The sequence below is a fragment of the Mus musculus genome, chromosome 3 (genome assembly GCF_000001635.26).
Source record: "Mus musculus strain C57BL/6J chromosome 3, GRCm38.p6 C57BL/6J".
In the NCBI taxonomy this organism is placed as follows: domain Eukaryota; kingdom Metazoa; phylum Chordata; class Mammalia; order Rodentia; family Muridae; genus Mus; species Mus musculus.
The window spans coordinates 83,050,191-83,073,762 of NC_000069.6; the positions used below are offsets into that span (position 1 = coordinate 83,050,191).

Below are 23,572 nucleotides of genomic sequence, written 5' to 3' on the forward strand. Positions count from 1 at the left end.
CTATAACCTCAGTAAAGCGATCCATGCAGGCCCGGGCTTTGTGGCAGCTATAGCTACATGTACACTTTTGAAAGAGGCTGTTGAAATGAAGAGTTAGTGTATCATCATGGTCTGTCCTTTCTTGTAGATGTTAATCAGGATTATAAAGTAGCCACTTTTCTCTGCTGTGATAGACAAACATCCTAGAAAAGAAAAGAAAAGAAAAGAAAAGAAAAGAAAAGAAAAGAAGAGAAAAGGAAAGAAAACAAAAGAAAAGAAAAGAACCCCCAGGGTTCTCAGTTTCTGCCCTGACTGGCTTTTGTACTTTGTCCTTTATTCAGTGGTTAAATTTTTAAATAAAATTTAAACACTATTATGATATCAATAAATTATAGATCCCCAAATCAAGATTATCATTATAATAATGGAATACACAGTTAACACTTCACTTTGTTATTACTTTATATGGTTTATTTTGTGTTATATTTATGTGAGACGATATCATTTTAACGTATGTGAAGTCTCCTTAAGTCTCTTTCAGTTAGTATGGTGTACAGTAAGCATGGCCTGTTTTCTTTTGTCACTTCTCATAAGCCACTGCTTCTGTCTCAGCTGTTCATTTCTCTGCAGTAGTAAGAATCGAGCTCTCCTCCGCCTACACAAATCAAGAGGAGATCCAAAGTCAACAAGTGCATTTGCTCAAAAATATTTCTGACCTTTGTCTGGAAAGTAAACATTCTTATAAACTGAGGTTGGATCATGAGAACATTTTAAACAATGTTGTAAAACAGACACACTGAGTTTCTTCTCTTGATAGTACAGTACATCAAATCCTGTTTGTTTGTTTGTTTGTTTGTTTGTTTGTTTCGAGACAGGGTTTCTCTGCATAGCCCTGGCTGTCCTGGAACTCACATCAAGTCCTTTTAACCTAGAGTGTCCAAACAAAGGCTGACCTTAGATACAGGAAAACAATGACTTCTTTCCAAACTTATGCTTCATTTGTCAGGGTGAATAGCATACACAGAGTTTCTTTATTTTTCCTTAGAGAAATATATAATCTGACAGTAAAAGTAAGTAAGATATGAGGATATACCTTCAAAATATAATTGATTTTTAAAAAACCAACTCTTCCTAATGATCTGGGCAGGATTTCATCACTGTGACATTTAAACTGTTGCTGATGTTAAAAGAACTATGTTGAAGAAGTTCAATAATTTTTTGAGATGTATGGTCTTACTAAATTTCCAGTCTCTGACAGGTCATCTCCTAGTGAGAGTGCATTGTGTAAGTCTGTGTGTTTTTAGTGTCTCTGCATACATAAGGCAGATCTTGTTCAACATGCAAGTTCCTTCAGCCACCTCTTCAAGCTGCTTGGACTGGCATTCTGAGCTTTAACAGTCATTCCCCACACAGTGCCTGTGGGCCTCCAAAAGGACAGATGATGTGGGAGGAGCTGGGAATACACTTAGGAACAAGGCATTCAAATCATTAATCACGGATTAAACATGTGAACTGACCCTCATGGATATGTGCCTAGCCAATGTTCATTTAGCCTATTTAATTCTTAAAACAACTACTTTGTACAGATGATAGAGCTGAGGATCAGAGGTTAACTACTTACAGGCACAGAGGTGGCAAATGCTGGTACCAGACTTGAGCAAGTCCAACTCAACAGGCCGTGTTTTGTGCCCACTAAACTATGGTGCCCAATGGAATGCATGTGCGAGCTATAGAATTTTACGTGTACTTTCTGTTTGCTGTTGCTGCTGTTTGGGACTAGCTCATCTATGGTTATTACAGTGTCTCTGGTAGGCACCCTCATTTTTGCTTATTCATTTCTTTCATTCATAGTTTTCAACCAGGTATATAGGATATACGTGGATGTTCATAGCCATGTGACAGATGTAGGTGATAGCTTGTAACTTTTAGTTTTGTAATCTCTAGAGTTATAGCCATTTAAACAGCACTCTGAGTTGTCTAATGGCCCCAAGCAGACGATTCCATCCAAGGAGAAGAAACATACTGAAATACTTAAGTGCTTTTACACTCCGCTGTCATTGGTGGAGAGCAAAGGGAGTGCTGTTTGCTAAGTCAATAGTGCAGTGTTCCTCACACTGGGTGATCTTCTTTTGTAAGTCAAGGGCAGTCAATCGGTGACAGAGAAAACAGATGACCCATCTTGCCCAACTGCTTCCTGGCACCAAAGACAAAGGCGTGCGACACACCCACCCCCACCCCAAGTTTTCAAGACACTTCTTGTGACTGTTTTTCAGTTCATGTGAGGCCTAGACTACACTGCACAAGGCAATTTGAACTAGGCAGCCATTTTGAGTTCCTCCTTTGTGCCAGGCGGGATAGTTCGGTGAACAAAGGAGACGAGGGCCATGAGTTTATGGGGAAAGACAGGAAATAGAAGTTAGCCACAGCAACCCGTGCTGAACGGTACAGAGTGAGAGGAGGCTTTTGCTTCGTGACTTGGGTACCAACCTTCGGAGGGAAATGGACATTAAAATGAAAAGGGCTTCTGAACTTGCAACTAGGGGCTGAGTAGCAATGAGTGCTTGCATCGCACACCTTGCACCTGGCGTATTTCAAATGTATCCGTTGAGTGAGTTTATAAGTATATGCATGGATAAACAGATAAGACCTATCAGTGACTCTGCTTGTTTACTCGGGCATGCGATTGCAAACGTTACAGTCATTAGTCTTTTTAGCATGCTTCTCTTAACTACAACTGAAGAGTAAGAGTTGAAGGCCAAGCTGAACTTCTGGCACAAACATCAGAACAGCGTGGCGGTAGGAGAAGGTCTGTGGCAGGCATAAAGAGTAGGAGGTCGCTGGGCGGTGGTGGAGCATGCCTTTAATCCCAGCACTTGGGAGGCAGAGGCAGGCAGATTTCTGGGTTCGAGGCCAGCCTGGTCTACAGAGTGAGTTCCAGGACAGCCAGGGCTACACAGAGAAACCCTGTCTCAGAAAACAAAACAAAAACCACAAAAAACAAAAAACGAAAGAGTAGGAGGTCGCTGTCTCTGCTGACAGCTTCCTTTGTTGATCCCTCTGCTGATCCTTGTGTGTAGCTGATAAGGAGCCATGGGGGCAGGGACAAGAGGACATTCTCTCATCTGACCAGATACGGATCATAGGAGCGATAGCAAGAAAAGGCTGCTTCTCTGCTTCTGTTGAGACCAACCACCACAAGCTTTAGGGATGTCTTTGGAGTTCAGGACTGGTTCTACAGTGGTCCTGTCAGTATGCTGGACGCGACAGGTGACCAAGAGTGGGTATGCTAGCCCTACCTCCTGCTAGTCCTATCAGAGTCTCTTAAGCAGATTGGAATCTGTAAAGGAAGTAAGCGGAGAATCAGATCCACTGACTTGGTTTCTCATTCACAGCAGCATTGCAGAGGGAAGACTCAGCTACTGCAGTCTCTGCTTAGACTTTCGACTCTTCAGTTAAACCTGTCAGGCCTTCTGCTTGTCCCAGTTGTACCAGGCCACATTCTACCTCACTGATCATTGCTCAACAGGCAAGGTACACTAATTGAAGGAGATTGAAAGGATTTGTATTACTGAATGAAAAAAAAACAGCTTTGTTAATGAAAAAACGGCTTTCCTTAAAATCTGCACGATTGTTTTCACACATACAAACGCAGCATTCATATTTATATTCGTAAATAATTTGTCATGTTTGCTTAAAGAAAGTGTCCTCTGCACACTTATGAAGAGCCATAGTGACCTCTACTGTCCAGAAAAGGCAGCTCGCAAGGTTAGCCAGAGCAGGTTTTTGCTTACTTTTAAAGACACGTACATCTTATTCTTTTCGTTTGTTTTGGTTTTATTCTCTGTGTAGTTCTGGCCCTGGCTATCCTGGAACTCAGAGATCCGACTGCCTCTGCCTCCTCAGTACTGGGATTAAAGGCGTGCGCCAACACCTCTGAACTGGGACTCCTAACCAGCCAAAGATCCTGGATCCCTTCAAATACAAGAAAATAGGAGGGAGGCCATAGCAAACAGAAAAACCCAGGTTCCTATATGAACAGGAGATCTGTGTATGATATGTGTGATTTATGGGTCTCATGACTAGATAATAGGATCACCCAAGCTATTCATTTAAGAAGGAAATTTTCACACGGGTGGCTTAATTCAAGAGCTGTAAGAAGAGTAAAACCTAGTGTGGTTTACCTCAGTAGACTGCCCTTATGAGCCTTGCATAAGCTGTGTTCAGGATGACTAAGGTATCTCACAAGTTTAATGAGAGTTGTCTAGTAGTTATATTAACATAGATACATTAAGGTCTTTCTTACATTTCCTTAGTGTTTTGTGATTTAAAATGTTCTTTTCTATGGCTATTACTATTTCCTTGCAACGTGCACAAACATTAGCCACTTTTACAGAAAATAAGATCCTTTGGCTAAACTCACATTCACATTTAGAAATGACTACTTGCGGGCTACAAAGATGGCGCTGACGTTAAGGCTCAAAACTAAAAAGACTAGAAATGTCCATTTTCAGGTTAAAAACACGACCTTCATGTTTTTAATGAATTAAAATATAAATCGAGCGAGAGCATTGCTGTATCGGCGCTACGTTTCATCCTTCTCAAAGTATTCGCAGTATTCTGAGGACGGTATCCGTGAACTTAACCACAGTTCAGGAAGACGCACAATCTGTGAAAACGCCTTAAGATCGCAAATAGCAACTACATCAATACAGAAAACATTTGAAAACGATCGATCATATAAGCCACAGATTTATTTTTAACCTGGGTAAATCACAAAACCTCAACACTTTAGCGTCAAGCCAAATAAAATAAAACCAACTTAAGTTCTCAACCTTTTTTTTTTTTTTTTTTTAATTGCTTGTTTAAGCTGGACAGTGGTGGCGGCGCACGCCTTTAATCTCTGCACTTGGGAGGCAGAAGCAGGAGGATTTCTGAGTTCGAGGCCAGCCTGGTCTACAGAGTGAGTTCCAGGACAGCCAGGGCTACATAGAGAAACCCTGTCTCGAAAAAAAGAAAAGAAACGAAAAAGTTGCTTGCTTAAAACCTCCAAGTAAGGAGCACCAAGCTTCTGGAAGCAGGTACCGCCCCTAAACGTTAAGGCTGGCGCGCTCCCTTAGCTCCGGCTGAAATCTCCGCCCTCAGGCAGGAGACTCCGCCCAGCTCCGCCGAGACCCGCCCTTCTGCCTGGAGACATCGTTCGTCCCCGCCCAAACCCCGCCCCAGTCCCGCCCAGCGGCTGCCGAAGTCCCGCTCTCCTCCAAGAGGCTCCGCGCAACTCCGCCTAGCTTCCGCCCTCCACCGCTAGACTCCGCCCCTCGACCCCTGCGCGGCGGGTTGCCAATACGCATGTGCGGTTAGCGTCACGTCCGGCGACGGGCCCCAATCTCCGGAAAGAGCTGCCGAATAGTGGCGGCGTTTTCTGCGGCGATTATTTGAGTTCCTTCGCTGCTGGAGGGGTAGACTAAACGGCGGCGACATGGTGGAGGTAAAGTGATGCTTGGGTACTTGGGAGTCGTTTGTCCCTGGAGCTTTGCTTTGCCCACGGAAGTGTAGGATGAAAGTGGTGGGAATCTGGGGAAAGGAACTGTAGTCAAAGCTGGTGGTCTCGGCACGTCGGGGTGGGAGGAAGGCCGATGACATCCCAAGTCCGAGCTTCAGTCGGCGGGAAGCCTGAGGGAATCCTGCAGTCCGTGTGTTGTCGTAGGTACCTGGCCGTCTCCTGGGAGGCGGGGCTTCTGATGTTCCCACCGTGGCTGGGATGCTAGTCCGTGCTGTCTTGTCAGTTCCACTGTTATTTCATCTCTACCGCAGTAGAGGCGTGCGGTTCTTGATTTTGTTTGTTTGTTTGTTCTTGCGTATCCCAAACGTTTCTTACTCCCACCCACTGCGTTCCAGGTCCACTGCAGTCCTCCGAGTCTAGCCTAACATCTTTTGCCCGGACTCATTCAATAACTTCCAGCTGGTCTAAGTGCTTAGGATTAACGAACACATTGCAGGAGTGTAGTTCAGTGCTGCTTTCTGTTCCAGTGTTATAGAGTAAAAATGTTGGTGGTGGCAGAGGTCTAAACCTCACCGACCCTGGAAACCCACACTTCCGCAGCATTCACAACTGCTGCGGTTCTGAGTTATCTGGACACCTTTGCAGTGGGATTTCCCACACTTTCACTGCTTGTACCTCTATTCCGTGTAAGGCTGTCTCCCTCTCTGCTTATCACCTGAGAGAAACCTTTCTTGATTATATCTACCAATTCTCCCCCCACCAACTCATCCCATTGCCTATTTTCATAGAACCCTCCAAAAATGTGGAATTATTTTGCTTATTTTTGTCTGTTGCCTCTTGAGTACACTGCATGCCGCATACAGTACTAGCTCGGTAAATATCTACTGAACACATTGTAGGCATTACTCAGTTACTTTTCTAAGAGCTCTGGCCAGACAGGAGCTTTCTCATCTTCGTTGTTGATTGCTGTAGTTTGTTACAGTTATTGAGGAGTGTATATCCTTCTCCATATTTAGCGTGGAAATTGCATAATGACTCTCATGTCGATTAGGGTGTATGGGTCTCTTGTTAGATGTGTGATTTTTGGCTGTCTCTTTACAGGAGGTACAGAAGCATTCTGTACACACACTGGTGTTCAGGTCATTGAAGAGGACCCATGACATGTTTGTGGCTGATAATGGAAAACCCGTGCCTTTGGATGAAGAGAGGTAAGCTTTATTCCTTTTCAGTTGCTAAAGTATTTAATATTAACAGAAGGGTGCAGAGAGAGGGGAGGAGGGGACTTTGAAAGGTCTTAAAAGTGCATACTCACAGGACGCTTGGGCAATAGCAAGTGGCTTTCTAGTGTAATATAAGTAATGGTAACTCATTTTTCTATTGTCTTGTCTTCTGCAGTAAAAACATCATTACCTAACTATAGTTTACAGGCACCCAGTGTGATGATTTGAAAGAGAATGGCCTCCATAGGCTCATGCGTTTAAATGCTTGCTTGGTCTCTAGTTGGTGGAGCTGTTTTGGAAGTATTAGGAGGTGTGGCCTTGTTAGAGGAGGTGTGGCCTTGGGGAGAAGCTGTGAGATTTCAAAAGCCTACACTATTCCCAGTTAGCTCCCTTATTGCTTGTCTACTCCCTCCCTCTTGTCCAGCCCCCCACCCCCACCCCACACATCATGCTTGCCAATCAGATGTAAGCTCTCGGCTGCTGCTCCAGCACTGTGCTTGCCTGCCTGCTCTCATGCTCCCTACTCTTATGGCCAAGGACTCTATCCTCTTGAGCCATGACCCCCTAGTTAAATACTTTATTTTCTAAATTGCCTCCAGAATGGTGTTTGCCATAGCAATAGAAAAGTAACCAGTACCCAGTAATTAGGGGCATCCCTGCTATGTCATCTTGTTTGTAGTGAATCAGTTTGTGTGTGATTTTAGCTTCTGCTCTCAGACTCTTTGTTTTGTTTTGTTTTGTTTTGTTTTTCGAGACAGGGTTTCTCTGTGCATCCTTGGCTGTCCTGGAACTCACTCTGTAGACCAGGCTGGCCTCGAACTCAGAAATCCGCCTGCCTCTGCCTCCCAAGTGCTGGGATTAAAGGTGTGCGCCACCACTGCCCGGCTTCTGGTCTCAGACTCTTGTTCTGCTGAAATTGTACTTGGCCAGTACTACTCCCATCTTTGCTCCGTGGTGTAGTGAAGAGTTTTGAGTGGCATATTTTTGCTTCTCGCCAGCCCTAGTCTGGGAATTGTGTTATGTGCAGTGCCTTTCTTTGCCCTTTGCTTTTTTTTAATAATCTACTTAATTTCCCTCATTTGCATTCATATTTAATTTATAAGGTAGATTATCTTTTTAAGTAATATAAGTACATTTCTCTTTAAAATGCTGAGCTAGCCAGGCGGTGGTGGCCCACGCCTTTAATCCCAGCACTTGAGAGGCAGAGGCAGGCGGATTTCTGAGTTCGAGGCCAGCCTAGTCTACAGAGTTGAGTTCCGGGACAGCCAGGGCTATACAGAGAAACCCTATCTCGAAAAACCAAAAAGTAAAAATAAATTTAAAAATATAAATAAAATGCTGAGCTAATTTAGTGCTTTCATTGGGTCTAACTTTTTAGACTACTAGTAAAGATATCTATACAATTTAACTATATTCAGACATTTAAAGTTTAAGCTATATTAGTTTGTGTATGTCTTTAATTCACTTGGACCCTTGAGGTCTCATCCAAAAAGGTTTTGTGTTTATTGGGCTGCAAACTAAGGTCTTACTTTGCTTTGAATGAATACTGTATGATAGATTGTGAGATAAAGTAAACGTATATGGTATGGAAATGCATTTTAGAATGTTGTAGTTGTTAAAATACTATGTAGCTTGAGAAACCTCCTGCATCTGTGACATGGAGTACCGTGTCTGCTTCTGTGCTTCTCTGGTTAGCTGACTCTTTTCACTGGTGAGTGTGTTTCCAGTACTTACGGGTGCATTTCATCTTTATGATCTTTACATAGTCACAAGCGGAAAATGGCAATCAAGCTTCGCAATGAGTATGGTCCTGTGCTGCATATGCCTACTTCAAAAGAGAACCTTAAGGAGAAGGGACCTCAGAACGCAACAGACTCATATCCTCATAAGCAGTATCCCGCCAACCAAGGTGAAAACCATCGGGTTTACAAGTGAATTTTTAAAATAGGAGAAAATGTCTCCTTAGAGCTTCCCTGGGGGCACTGCTTAGTTGTTGCTGTGATGGTGGCCGTTTTGATGAGCTCGTCAGAGTAGTAATGAAGATGCTTAGGTGAGGACTTTTTCTAGAAAACAGAATGTATGATTATGATTCTCTTAGGAGGTAGGCAAGATTACAGTGGTGTCTACAGGGAAAACTCAAGTTGATTCCTAGCCTGTGGGGAGACCATCTGTGAGTTCTTTATCTTGAAAAGATGAAATTATAGTTACAAAGACTCTGCTATTCCATGTGAAACTATTTACTGTGAAGAACAGCTGGAACAGGTCAGTGGGAGGGGCGCCTTGACTTATTAGCAGCTTACAGGCAGAACCATCAACTCCCTGCCTTTCTGAGGCTTCTGTAGAGTTGGAAAGGAAAACTTAATATTTATAATACCTTTGAAAAGGCAGTACTTGGATAAAGGCAAACTCACTGGCAATGAATTTATTATTTTTTTAGGACAAGATGTTGAGTATTTGGTGACAGGCACCCATCCATACCCAGCAGGACCCGGTAAGTAACAGTAAGGCCGCACAGATGTGTGGGCACTGTGTCTACACAGACATAGTGTCTGTTGGCTCGGACAGTTGTCAGGTACCTAAATTGAAATAGATGAGGATGTATGGCTGAGATGTACTTGAATGCATGGGTATAGACAGGCTGGCATGAGGGAAGCAAATATGCTTGGACAGAGGACAATAAGCCTTATGTTTGCAGTTCACATGGGCATTGTGTACTTCTTTTAGTCACTTAATTTACTCTTGGAAGTAGTCTGTTAATATTTGCATGACTACTATTTGCTTATGAGTATACTGTCTGAATCAATAGGAAATTAACTTTATTGTCTTGCGTTCTCTTAATACCAAGCTGCTTGTGTTCAGTCAAATTTGATCTGTGTATTAGCCTGTATTTATTATAAGGAATTAAAACCCAAGTCAAGCTGAGTGTAACGAAGGTTGTTGTGAACAGGTGTTGCCTTGACTGCTGATACTAAGATCCAGAGAATGCCAAGTGAGTCAGCTGCACAGTCCCTCGCTGTGGCGTTACCGTCCCAGACCAGGTATGACTGACGCTCTACTTACATAGATTCTCAGTGTTTGCAGGCTTTGGGTTTTGTTTCTTGTTAACACGTAAAATGTGGAATCCAGATGCTATCTTTTCTTTTTCTTTTTTTTTTTTTTTTCATTTTTCGAGACAGGGTTTCTCTGTGTAGCCCTGGCTGTCCTGGAACTCACTCTGTAGACCAGGCTGGCCTCGAACTCAGAAATCCGCCTGCCTCTGCCTCCTAAGTGCTGGGATTAAAGGCCTGTGCCGCCACGCCCGGCTCCAGATGCAATCTATCCACCTTGAAAAAACAAAACAAAACTGTGTGTTTGTGTGTGTGCACTCTCGTGCACCTCACAGCCCTCATGTGTAAATAAACAGACAGCTTTTGAGAATTGGTTCTCGTTCTGTTGTAGGTTCAGTGATTGAACTCATAGCACATACCTGTGATGGTTTGTATATGCTTGGGCCATGGAGTGGCACTATTAGGTGTGACCTTGTTGGAGTAGGTATGTCACTGTGGCTGTGGGCTTAAGACCCTCATCCTAGCTGCCTGGAAGGGAGTATTCTGCTAGTAGCCTTCAGATGAAGATGTAGAAATCTCAGGTCCTCCTGCACCATGCCTGCCTGGAGCTGCCATGTTCTTGCCATGATGATAATGGTCTGAACCTCTGAACCTGTAAGGCAGCCCCAATTAAATGTCCTTATAAGAGCTGCCTTGGTCATGGTGTTAATTCACAGCAGTAAAAGCCTAACTAAGACAATACCTTTGCCCACACTGTACCATTTCAGCATTGCCACCTTTTTCTATCTAGGATCTCTCACTGGCCTGGAACTCAGCAAGTAGGCTGGGCTAGCGGGCCTTGGGCACGGGCCTGAATTGTCTCCAGTACTAGGATCACCAGCATGTGTCACCATGCCCACCATGCCCTTTTCCTTTTTTTCTTTTTTCTTTCTTTCTTTCAAACAAAGGTTCTGGGAATTGAACTTCTCATGCTGGAACAGCAAGCACTTTATCAACTGAGCTGTCTCCCACTGTCTCCCAGAATCCTAAAAGAAAGTTTGGAGAATACATAACTAGGGATGTGCTGAGTGATTATTCTTGATCTATCTATTCTGCAGAGTTGATGCAAATCGTACTGGGCCTGCTGGAAGTGAGTACCGACACCCAGGGGCTTCTGACCGTTCCCAGCCCACAGCAATGAATTCTGTAAGTCTCCTGACTCTCGGAACATGATTGCTCTTTTATCCTAAAAGTCTTACATAGATACTGAAATCAGTACTATCTTGAGCTCTGTTTAATACAAATAGCAGCCAGGGTTAGTCCTTAGCATTTCATAGCCCTAAACACATGGTTTTGGTAAGTTGCTTTTCTTTTTTTTTTTAAAGAATCCCACGATACACATAGTCGGTTTGTAAATGGCTAATACTGTGATCATGATAGTTGCTCCTCACTCTTAGAAGAACAAGCATTGGGGCCGGGAGCTAGTTGATTCAGTTAAGAGCACATGTTGTGTAAATACAAGGACCAGAGGGCAATACCAGCACCACAGGAAAGCTGTGTGTGGCTGTGGGTAACACCAGCATTTGGGGCGGGCCAATCAAAGTAGGGGTGGCAGAGGGGCTCTGGCGCTCAGTGGCCAGCCAGCTTAGCCAGAAAATGAAATCCTTAGCTTCAGGTTCAGTGAGAGTCCCGTTTTCAAAGTGTCAGTAGAGTGGGGATAGAACAGAAAACCTGTCATTTTCTGGCCTTCACATGCACACACCTGTACCTGCATTTACCACATGAATGCGCTTGCACACACAGAATAATTTCAAGGAAACCATCTTTATAGTGCTAAGGTATTTTTCATCTTGGGCAGGCCCTGCCCCTAGGTTCTTATATTGCTTTTATTTCTGCCAGTGAATCAGTTTATTTCTTGAAGTTACTTTTCCTTACTACAGTTACTGGGAAAAAGCTGCACTGGTAATAGGATCCAACGCACGCACGCACGCACACATGCACTGAACTGTGGGTGGGTGTGGGTTTGCATTATTTCGCACATGTACTGATGTTGTGAGTTGGTGTATGGTTGCAGTTGAGTGCTACAGGTTTGGTGACATTGATGCGCTGTGCAGCCCCTTGGGTGAGTTGTGGCTTTACTTGCGCAGGGATGGAGCTCATTTGACAGTCACTACCCACATCACATTTCAGAGCTGCTCTCTGTTTAGGCTTTCTGCTTCCTTAGGATGTAATTTAAGTTTCTTCAGGATAGGGTCTCATGTAGCCTTGCACTCTCGGTATCTGAGCTAACCTTGAACTTCTGATCCTGCTGCCTCCACCTCCTGATTGTTTAAATTGCAGGCTGGAGATAAACCCAGATCTCCATGACGTCAGGCCAGCAGTCCACCCACTGAGCTACATGCCCTGGCCCAGTTCACACCTACTAAGGAGAGAATTTCATAGTTTCAATATAGTTTTGGATTAATGAAATGATGTTAATGTAGATTCTTTAGTTGAGCGTTCTTTATTTAGAGTGTGCAGGACTATAGGTGTTTTTAGATTAGATTTTAGATTGTTTTGCATGGAATATTGACATACACATTTTAAAATTAATTACATGTCTTCTTTGACATTTCATACATGTAAAAAAAATGCATTCTGGTTATTCTTACCTTTCACCCTCAGTCTTCCCTCCTTTCTACAAATCCCTTTTTCATTTCCAGGTCTTTTTTGGTTTTGTTTAGTGGCCCGTTTGGTTTAAGCAGGCTGTGTATAAACAATGGGTTTAAGACTAACCATTTGAGCTTGGTGGGCTCAGTAGCACACATCCGAAGACAATGACCCTTTCTCTCCCAAAACCTCAGGAGTCAGTAGTTGTACAGGTAGGGGTCGGCCCCCCACCCCTCCCCTCCCCATACACATCTTAGTTGATGGGGTTAGTCTTGTGTAGGCCCAATGCAGGTTCCCGCAGCTGCTATGAGTTCAAGATTATACTTGTGTTAGGCTAAAAAAATGGTATCTGTCTGTCCTTGCTCCTTTCACGTGCTCTTCTGCAGCACTCACTGAGCCTTAGAGGAGCTGCTGTGAGAGTCTTGTCTAGTGCTGAGCACTCAACTCTTGCTTGTTTCCGCAAATCGACCTCCAGAGAGAAATGCCACCATTAAGTCCAGGAGTAGCATTTCTCTGTGGGCATAGAGATAGGCATTTAGAAGACTTCTAGCCATATGTTCTTGACCAGGTTTATAGTACCGTGTGTGGCTTCCCTCCTGTGGAGCAGGCCTCAAATCCAAGCACAGAGCAGTTGATTCCTCCTGTGAGAGTCATGCCACTCTTGTACAAATGGGCACATCTTGCCTAACTCGTTGGTATTGAAGTTTATAGAGGTTGAAGCTGGGTAGGCCCAATGATGCCTTTTCTGCACTGAGAGCCTGTGCAGCGCCTTCCTGCTCTGTGAAGGCTGGCTGACAGGGAGTTTCCCCTCTCTTCCAGCTCTCTTTCTCTGTAGCTTGCAACCTAGTGAGTGGTGTCTTCAGCAATAGGGTCTTAACATACAGTTCTGGTGGGCGTCAATTAGCTCATATATTGGCTGTTGTGCACTAAGTAAGTCTGAAATCTGGATTAGGCTTGGCTGTTGGAGCGTTTGGAAGTTTAAATGTGTGGGTTAAGGATGCTCAAGCCTATATCAGCTCTAGATATTTTAACATAATGTGTCATTCTTCTGTTAGAAGAGTGACAGATATAGGGAGGTTACCAAGTTGTTGCCTAAAGTTCGTCAGGTAGTGGTTGGCTCAGTTGGGTTTTGAACTCCAGAGTGATATCTGCTCAGAGTGCAGTACCCTGTCTGCCTTGGGGCTTTTAATTTCTTTTTTTTTTTTATTATTTTATTAATGTAATTATTTGCATTCCAAAAGTTGCCCCCTTTCCTGGCCCCCTTCCAGAGTTCTTAACCCCCCCCCCCAACTTGTGAGAGGGTGTTCTCCTCCAGCAGCATCCCTCCTCCCCACTCGTGAGAGGGTGTTTTCCTCCACCAGCATCCTTCCCCCTACTTGTGAGAGGGTGTTCTCCTCCAGCAGCATTCCTCCCCCCACTTGTGAGAGGGTGTTCTCCACCAGCATCCCTTCCCCCACTTGTGAGAGGGTGTTCTCCTCCACCAGCATCCCTCCTCCCCACTTGTGAGAGGGTGTTCTCCTCCACCAGTATCCCTTCCCCCACTTGTGAGAGGGTGTTCTCCTCCACCAGCATCCCTCCTCCCCACTTGTGAGAGGGTGTTCTCCTCCACCAGCATCCCTTCCCCCACTTGTGAGAGGGTGTTCTCCTCCACCAGCATTCCTCCCCCCACTTGTGAGAGGGTGTTCTCCACCAGCATCCCTTCCCCCACTTGTGAGAGGGTGTTCTCCTCCACCAGCATCCCTCCCCCCCACTTGTGAGAGGGTGTTCTCCACCAGCATCCCTCCCCCCCACTTGTGAGAGGGTGTTCTCCTCCACCAGCATCCCTCTCCCTACTTGTGAGAGGGTGTTCTCCTCCACCAGCATCCCTCCTCCCCACTTGTGAGAGGATGTTCTCCTCCACCAGCATCCCTCCCCCCACTTGTGAGAGAGTGTTCTCCAGCAGCATCCCTCCCCCCACTTGTGAGAGGGTGTTCTCCTCCACCAGTATCCCTCCCCCCTCCACTGTGAGAGGGTGTTCTCCTCCACCAGCATCCCAACCCCCACTTGTGAGAGGGTGTTCTCCTCCACCAGCATCCCTCCCCCCACTTGAACATAGTGGAGCATGTGTCCTTGTGGTATGATGGAACATCTTTTAGGTATATACCTAGGAGTGGTATAGCTGGGTCTTCAGGTAGAACTGTTTCCAACTTTCTGAGGAACCTCCATATTGATTTTCAGAGTGGTTGTACTAGTTTGCAATCCCATCAGCAATGGAGGAGTGTTCCTCTTTCTCCCCATCCTCTCCAACATGTGTTGCTACCTGAGGGTTTGATCTTAGTCATTCTGATTGCTATAAGGTGGAATCTCAAGGTCATTTTAATTTGCATTTCCCTGATGACTAAGGATATTGACCTTTTCTTTAAGTGCTTCTTAGCCATTCGAAATTCCTCTCTTGTGAATTCCCTGTTTAGCTCTGTAGCCCATTTTTTTAGTTGGGTTATTTGGTTTTCTGGAGTCAAACTTCTTGAGTTCTTTCTATACCTTGGATATTATCCCTCTATCAGATGTAGGGTTACTGAAGATTTTCCCTCTCTTCCCCGCCCCCACTTTGTAGGTTGCTGATTTGTCCTATTGACACTGTCTTTTGCCTTACAGAAGCTTTTCAGTTTCATGAAGTCATATTTATCTATTGTTGATCTTAGAGCCTAAACCATTGGTATTCTGTCAGGAAAAATCCACTTGTGCCAATGAGTTCAAGGCTCTTTCCCACTTTTCTCTTCTATTAGATTCAGTCCATCTGGTTTTATGTTGAGGTCCATGATGGTGGAGCATCTTTTAGGTATATACCCAGGAGTGGTATAGCTGGGTCTTCAGGTAGAACTATTTCCAGTCTTTTCAATAACCTCCAGACTGATGTCCAGAGTGGTTGTACCAGCTAGCAATCCACCACCAGCAGTGGAGCAGTGTTCCCCTTTCTCCACATCCTCACCAACCTGTGTTGTCACCTGAGGTTTTGATCTTAGTCATTCTGATTGGTGTAAGGTGGAATCTCAGGGCTGTTTTAATTTGCATTTCCCTGATGACTAAGGATGTTGAACATTTCTTTAAGTGCTTCTCAGCCATTCAAGATTCCTCTGTTGAGAATTCTCTCAGAACATAGAGTTCTGATGAAGCATTACATTTTTTTTTAAGTTAAAAGGTATCTTAGCTGTCTTCCTCTTCAGTTAATGAAAAAAAAAGCCTTTCATAAATCCTCTTTCAATTTGTATTTTTGAATGAATGGCTTGAATCCTTCAATATGATGGCCGTAATGGCTGTGTAATCTCTCCCATGTCTAGATTATGGAGACCGGCAACACTAAGAACTCTGCACTAATGGCGAAAAAAGCCCCTACGATGCCCAAACCCCAGTGGCACCCACCGTGGAAACTCTACAGGGTGAGTGGATCTGTGCTCCCTTCCGTCAGCCAGGAGTGGGGGTGAGAACTTTGGGGTGGCCTGGGGTGAGTGGGCTCAGCGCTGTGCTGGGGTGTCTGGACGGCTTTCCTAGCGCAGCCACATGGTGTCTTGTTTTTAAATAAAGCACAGGATACAGAGGAAGGCGTGCATATAGAGAGCAGGTGACTAAGAAAGTTCTTCACTGTGGCGGTGGGTGAAGTAGGAACAGGAGAGCCTGCCTGATTGTTTTCCATGTGAGGGTACAGTAAGACACTGCCGTTCATACCTGCTGTGTGGGGCTGATGGATTCTAATAGACACAGCTCTCAGTACCCACTGTGGAATCATGCTGTCACCTCATTCCTGTCTTACACTCTTCCCTCCTGGCGACCGCTCATCTGAGTTCTGCCGTGACACGCACAGTGGATAGTAGATGTTTCTGGAGAGTGGTGTCTTATGCAATGATTTTGAGATAAGGTGCATTCCTTTTCTTGATTAGTAATATTCGGTTGTCTAGATGCACCTCACTTTCAGTGTTCATTCACTGAAGATAAGCTGATGTTTCTCACTCTAAAAGAGAATTGTCAAACTACAACTGTTTTTGAAGATGATGTGGTTCAAGTCCTGGCTGTGGTTAAAATTGAGTGCATGTTAAACAATGTATGGATCAATCTACTCACCGCACTTTTTGTTGCACAGGTTATCAGTGGGCATCTTGGCTGGGTTCGGTGTATCGCTGTGGAACCTGGAAATCAGTGGTTCGTTACAGGATCTGCTGACAGAACCATAAAGGTATATAAGGGGAATGTTGGGTGTCTTCCATAAGTTACTTCCTAGGGAGGTATTGCAGCAAATTTACCATCAAAACTAGCAACAATGCCTGCTTGCAAAGTGGGATTCAAACTTGTTTTGTAAACATGTTAACTGCCTACTGTTAGTTCTGTGTAGCTTACTGAAGGAAGTTTTCATTCTGTGGTTATAGGATGGAAGCATAGTTCTCTGTAGAGGTGCGGTGGAAAGTTGTCTAAGAGCTAGACTGGTGCAGTCCTACCGCAGTTAGAGCTTCAGGCGGACTCAGAACATCTGTGTTGAAGTGCTGGCCCTTTCTCTGTGTGTTCAGGGATTTATGGTTTAAGAGTCAGCTTTAAATTGCTTTACATGTGCTTGCAGGTGATCCTCTACTGAGCTACATCTCTAGTAACTTAATTTTTTTTTGGAGACAAGGTCTCACTGTACTTGTAGCTGGACTGAACTTGCTGTACAGACCAGGCTAGTTTTAAATTCACCTGCCTCTGGAGTGCTGGGATTAAAGGTGGTGTGCACTACCATACCTGGAAGAAATCCCTAGTTTTTATTTTGAATCTTGTTTTTCTCATATAGCATCATCTTGAAGACCTACTATGAAAAGCTCAGTGTTTTACATGAATAGAATGTACAGATAATTCTATAGCTTGTTTCTCTGTTGTTCAGCATGAAAGGTTTTAGTTTGATTATTTTTCATTGTGATTTACAGAGCCTGCTCTCTGTGTGTTGTGTTTTGTACAAGTGCCAGGACAAAAGTCTTTGACCTGGCACAGAAAGTGCAACTTTCTCCCCACAGTTAGTGAGCTGGTGCTCGGTCCACTGTGCTGACCATGTAGCTTTTAGATAAGTACAGGGATGTGGCCACTAGGAATGGGTAGATGTCTAACTGTAAGCAGACACACAGACAGGAAGTGAGGTGAACATGGTCATTCTTAGTACTTTTCTGGATTAAGTTGCCACTCTCTCTGGTCCAGTTAATGACGTGCTGTTGTATTTTCATCACGGTAAATCCTTTTATGGGTTGGGAGCATTAACCTTGTCACATTCCGCAAACACTCACCCAGCTCCCATGTGCCTTCCCTGCTTTTATCTGCAGACGATCACTTTAGAGTCTCAGGTTCCCCTGTGTGTACACTTACTGTTCCTTCAGTGAGCTAAAGGAGTTTTGGTGGGAGACGTAACCGGGATAAAGCAAAACAATTGCTTGGTTTCAGATTTGGGACTTGGCTAGTGGCAAATTAAAGCTGTCGTTGACTGGCCACATCAGTACAGTGCGTGGTGTGATCGTGAGCACGAGGAGTCCTTATTTGTTCTCTTGTGGAGAAGACAAACAAGTGAAGTGCTGGGATCTTGAATATAACAAGGTAAGCGTGGAGCCAGTGCCAGCCAGCTCTTTGCCTTGGAGCTGCATTCCTGGGCCCCACTGTTGATCTTCGTGCTGTTAGAGAGTGTAACCCTTCTGCCTTTATCTTTAGGTGATACGGCACTATCATGGCCATCTAAGTGCAGTGTATGGTCTGGATTTGCACCCAACATTGGATGTCCTGGTGACTTGTAGTCGAGATTCCACTGCTCGGGTAAATGAAAAGTGGCTGTGTGGTCCTTCAGGTGTCCTGTGTCTTCTCGTATGCAAGCGTGGGATTAGTGGGCTTTTGTTTTGTTTTCCTTTTTGTATAGGAGACTAGATTGCTGACCCATCACTAACCTGGTCCCTCTGGATTCGTGACTTCTGTGTTTGTTTGCTCTTACCCTTTCACAGGGGTTGCCTAAGACCATCAGAAAACACAGATATTTGTGTTACGATTCATAACAGTAGCACAATTGCCAATTATGAAGTAGCAAGGAAAATAAGTTTATGGTTGGGGCCACCACTACATGAGGAACTGTATTAAAGGGTCGCAGCACTAGGACGGCTGAGAGCCAGTGGTCTAGACTGTCACGGTGGCTGCCCATTGGCTATTTAAGTCTCTAGTCCCATCATGGGACTAAGCTGACAGATTAGTATCCTGATCTTTAAAGTTTCTTTCTTCCTTGGCCACTGTCTCCTGGTCGCACATGGGTCATTTTCCTCCATTAATGTGTCCCCTTCACCATGTTCAGACACGCTGGCTTGGCAACCTTAGAGCTTTGAAATACAGACACCTGTCCTTTTCCTATCATGCTAACTTTACTTTACAGATCTGGGACGTGAGAACTAAAGCCAGTGTACACACTTTGTCTGGACACACAAATGCAGTTGCTACCGTGAGATGCCAGGCTGCAGAGCCACAGATCATTACAGGTACGATCTGCTGCTCCCCCTGAGCCGTACCAGAGGCACGGCCGGCCATTCTGCAGCCGCCGCAAGCACCTCCACCTCCGACCGACTCGCGTTCTAGTTTCTCTTTGGATTTTAATCATGGGCATTTGAAATTTAGGATTGCAAGGTGTTTTCTAGGGTTTTTTGTTTGTTTGTTTATATTTTTATCTTGTGTTTTTTATGTATCATTACATAAAAAGGTTAGGCATTGTAACCTATCATTCTAGTATGAATCTTACTTGAATGACATTGGATCTTAACTGTGACTGGAAAGTCATTCTTTCAGTTGGTTTGTTTTGCTAACTACAGATTTTAAAATAAAAAGATTCATTTTTTCCCCTTCCCTGCCATTGGAGTTTAAAATTACATATTTGTTTTTATTTGCTCTTTATACTTAGCCACTCTCTACCGCCTCTGGCAAAAAGTTAAAAAGAACTAAATATAGAATAACTACAGTTTTAGGATTTTGAGGAAATGATTCACAGTGATAGGACTTTCATTTAGTGTACACACACACACACACACACATACACACACACACAGACAAGTACATTGTGTTTAATGGGTTTTAACTTGTGGATTCTGTCCGGTCTCTGTCTTTTCACTACAGGAAGTCACGATACCACAATACGATTATGGGATCTAGTGGCTGGAAAGACACGAGTGACACTGACGAACCATAAGAAATCAGTGAGGGCTGTGGTCTTACATCCGCTACTGTAAGTGTGCTGTGCTGATAGCTTGCCTTTCTCCGCGTCTCAGTGACGCTGAGGCCAGGGGGGCCTGCTGTACCTCTGCCTGTGCTGCTTAGGACGGCCTTTCAGTTCCCATCTGCTGCTGTTGCCTCGTGCTCTGTGGAATGAAGGCCATAGCCCCTCTACAGAGTGACAAATAAGGCCAAGTTGTGGTTAAAGCTGAATGTCAGAGTAGGCGGGAGTCGTGTCTGGACATACAGGGTACTGGACCCACTTTGACCTGTCCAGATTGTTTCACATATGGTGTCCTGTCAGAGACAGAGCAGAGTTAGATTCCTAAGGGAGAAGTAAGTGTGCAGGAAATGGAGGGAGAGACATCAGCACTGCGGTTCCCAGAGAAGGCAGGCCACTCCTGACTCAGCTCATCCCACACACATCCCCCAACCCTCCCCCACTGCTCCCTGCGCCTTCCCTTTCTTGTCCCCTTCCCTTCCTTTCCTTCCTTTTCTCTTGTCATCCCTCTCTTTCCTTCCCTTTCAAGATTTTTTTTGCCCTGTGTGTGTGCACATTTGTTGGGCTAATTAGTGTGTAACACACTAAAGAAAACAAAACACTGCTCTGGGATCTAAAGTAGTACATCTCAGCAGCTGGACAAGGCTGGTGGAACTTGGAGCGAGGATAGTGATGAGTTTGTACTGTGGTGAAGTTACATTTTACTGAGGCTGTCTGGAGCAGTGAGCACACAGAGCTTTTTCAAAGCTGCGAGTTTTCTTTGATACAGTGTACTTTCCCATTAATTCCTGTCAATCTTTGTTCTAGTTACACATTTGCGTCTGGTTCTCCAGATAACATAAAGCAGTGGAAATTCCCCGATGGAGGCTTCATTCAAAATCTCTCTGGTCACAATGCAATCATTAACACGCTGGCGGTCAATGCTGATGGAGTGCTTGTGTCTGGAGGTAACACAAGGTTTCTATGGTGTGTTGAGTGTGCCCTTCTGTTGATGTGAGTGAGTTAGTATCTAAAGCATCACACTGTTGTAGTGACACACCTACTAGGGTGTATGTGCCTGTTTGTAATGTGCCTGCCGTCGTGCTCAGTGGTGTTCCATGCAGCATGTTGCATAGTTTAGACATCTTTGCATTCCCATGTGATGAAGGTAGGGATTTACGCTAGGAACTGCCTGATGTTTGGTTGGATTTTAAATGTTATGGTGTCTATAAATTAGAGACTTAGAGGGAATTAGAGAGAGAGGGAGGGAGGGAGGGAAAGAGATAGTGTGTGTGTGTGAGTGTGTGTGTGTGTGTGTGTGTGTGTGTGTGTGTGTGTGTGTGTTGCTGGTGTAATGTTCAGCTCCTGGGTCATCTGAGCTGTTGAGGGGATAGAAGTAGAGCTGTGTGTTTCCCTTGCAGCTGACAATGGCACCATGCACCTTTGGGACTGGAGAACTGGCTATAATTTTCAGCGCGTCCATGCAGCTGTACAGCCTGGGTCTTTGGACAGTGAGTCAGGAATATTTGCTTGTGCTTTCGATCGGTCAGAAAGTCGGTTACTAACGGCTGAAGCTGATAAAACCATTAAAGTTTACAGAGAGGATGAGACTGCGGTAAGTTCTTAGTGTCCATCTCTGTCTGTCTGTCTGTCTTCCTATCTTCCTTCCTTTTTAGTTTAATTTAATTTTATATTTTATATTTAGAGACAAGGTATCACATGGTACCTCTGGCTGGCCTGGAACTCACTTTGTAGCTCAAGTTGATTTTAAACTTGAAACTGTCTTCCTGCCTCTGCTTCTCCGATGCTGGGATTTTGGGCATGAGCCAGCACACCCAGCTTTCACATGCATTTTAAAGTAAAAGAATTGCATGTCAATTTGACAAGGACTGCTCATTTGAGTACAAAAAGAAACAGACTCACTATAGTACCATCAGTTTCATCCTCTGGATAGTGATCTGACCTGCTCAGGGCTTCTGTGTGGTTTCATTGATGCAGACACATCAGTGATAAAGCATTACGTTTTAAGTACAGTTCTGCCTCAGTACAGTTCCTGGGAAGGAAATGATACATTAATCGTGGCAAACAGGAGACTGCTGAGGGAAGGAGGGTAGAGGTAGAGCGCTGGGGTTGCTGTAATAGCTAAATGGAAATCCAACCGAACCCATGTATCCCTGGTCAAACTTGGATAATGCCAGAAGTTTGTCAGCTGTTTCTAAAATTTTTCAAGAGCCACTCAGCACGTCCTGCCAAGCAAGTACTATGATTTAGCAGAGACAGATCTTTTCATTGAAAGGAAACAAACTAATAAAATCACACTTTGTTTACTGTTCTGATTTTAGACAGAAGAAACTCACCCAGTCAGCTGGAAACCAGAAATTATCAAGAGAAAGCGATTTTAGTGTCTTCATGGCTGTCCTGTTCGTGCTTGGTGTTGATGAGGATATCCGGTCTTTCATGAAAGCTCACTTGCAGAAAACATTGCTGCTTTGTATTTTACAATAAACTGCTCCCATGTCCCTCACCTGTGTTTTATTTCTGAAATAAACAGTTTATAGTTTTAGAAGTAAACGGTAAATATAAAGAATTCAGGCATGTTGAGGATTGTTGTTCCTAACACTATTTTGACTGGGTTTTTTTTGTTTGTTTGTTTGTTTTAGTTTTGGTTTTTATTTTACATGTATAGGTGTGTTTTGCCTGCATGTACATTTGTGTACAACATGTGTGTCTGGTGCCGATGAAGGCCAGAAGAAGTTGTCAGATCCCTGAAAATGGAGTTAGAGATTGTTGTGAGCTACCATGGATGTGCTGGGAGTGGAACCTGGGTCCTCTGAAAGAGCAGCCAGTGCCCTTCCCCATTTCTCAAATCCCTATTTTGATAGTTTTGTTTGAAAAATCCTAGTGGATGTTCTGAGAGGGATTTTTTTAAAGAGTACTTTGAAGATGTAAAACAATGGCTGATAATTTGGGACTAAAGGATTGAAGATTCTTTCTGGGCATGGTAGTGGGTGCCTGCTTTTAATTCCAACATTAAGGAAGCAGAAGTAGGTGGTTCTTTGTCAGTTCCAGGTAGCCTGGTCTATGAAGTGAGTTCCAGGTTAGCCTAGGCGCCCTAGACTCCGTTGTTGATGGGGATGGTGCTGGTGGTAGTGGTGATTAAGCTTTTAGTCTGACTTAGTCCAGAAGCAGCTTTGCCTGTTCTCCCAAGCCTTCAAATGTGTTCTGGTCCAGAAAGCATAAGACGTATGCATTCTCTGAGACTTGCAGTCTTAGCTTGCCGTGAAAACGCTGTGACCAGGTCAGTGGTTCTGAGGGAGCTCAGAGGCACAGCTGTTGATAATTCTCGGGAGGCATGAGAATGCTTTCTAGCAAGAAGTATTTGAGCTGACCTTCAAGTGGTCAGGTTCTATTTGGTTAGGTTGGTTGGTTGGTTTGCCATAGTGCAGATCAAACCTGGGCCTTACAAGAGTTGAGCAAATGTTCTGCTGCAAGTCCCTAGCAGAGGTGCTTTCTTAGATAAGCTGGAGGACTCTGTGGGAACATGGGTGATGTAGTTTCCAGGACTCTCCAGCAGATGCTGGTGTGTCGGAAGGTTGAGTGTTGTGTGGGTTGTGGTCTCCAATAGTAAGATACCAGTGAAGCCGGGAAGACAACTGATGGATTAGTGCTGCTGGAGCTTGTAGCAAAGTCTGCAGACCTGGGAGGACTTGCCAGAAGTGGGATGGAGTTTTCTCATGCCTGAACCTCTGGGCAGATAAGTTGTAGACTTTACTCCTTTTGGCTCCCAGCTCCCTACCAGTCAAGACTCCAAGCTTCGCCACTGGCCAGGAGACGATTCCCAGTTAAGCCACACTGAGATTCAGTCCCGTCCCGCATGCTTCAGTTGAGGTGTGATCCTTACAGCTTTTCTTTCAAAGAACAGTTTTCTACAGCTGATCCAAACTGAGAATCCTTTCTCCTGTTACATTTCTAGGAAACTGCTTTCCAGAAAAAA

At 44.4% G+C, this 23,572-nt stretch overlaps 1 protein-coding gene across 1 annotated transcript; it reads left to right on the forward strand.

The window, feature by feature from the left end:
• The first annotated feature begins 5,347 nt into the window (after nt 1–5,347).
• Plrg1 (pleiotropic regulator 1) lies at nt 5,348–22,101 on the forward strand. Its single transcript, NM_016784.3, has 15 exons — nt 5,348–5,464; nt 6,581–6,687; nt 8,466–8,608; nt 9,137–9,190; nt 9,647–9,737; nt 10,844–10,931; nt 15,692–15,790; nt 16,489–16,581; nt 17,808–17,957; nt 18,069–18,170; nt 18,772–18,874; nt 19,503–19,611; nt 20,407–20,546; nt 21,000–21,193; nt 21,921–22,101. Exons 1-15 carry the CDS (start codon nt 5,456–5,458, stop codon nt 21,978–21,980), a joined length of 1,542 nt encoding a protein of 513 aa, NP_058064.2. The 5' UTR covers nt 5,348–5,455; the 3' UTR covers nt 21,981–22,101.
• Nucleotides 22,102–23,572: the final 1,471 nt, after the last annotated feature.

Coding starts and splice junctions, on each gene's coding strand:
- Plrg1 (NM_016784.3), top strand. Junction 18,171..18,771: donor GTCGAGATTCCACTGCTCGG/GTAAATGAAAAG, acceptor TTTACTTTACAG/ATCTGGGACGTGAGAACTAA. Junction 18,875..19,502: donor AGAGCCACAGATCATTACAG/GTACGATCTGCT, acceptor TTTTCACTACAG/GAAGTCACGATACCACAATA.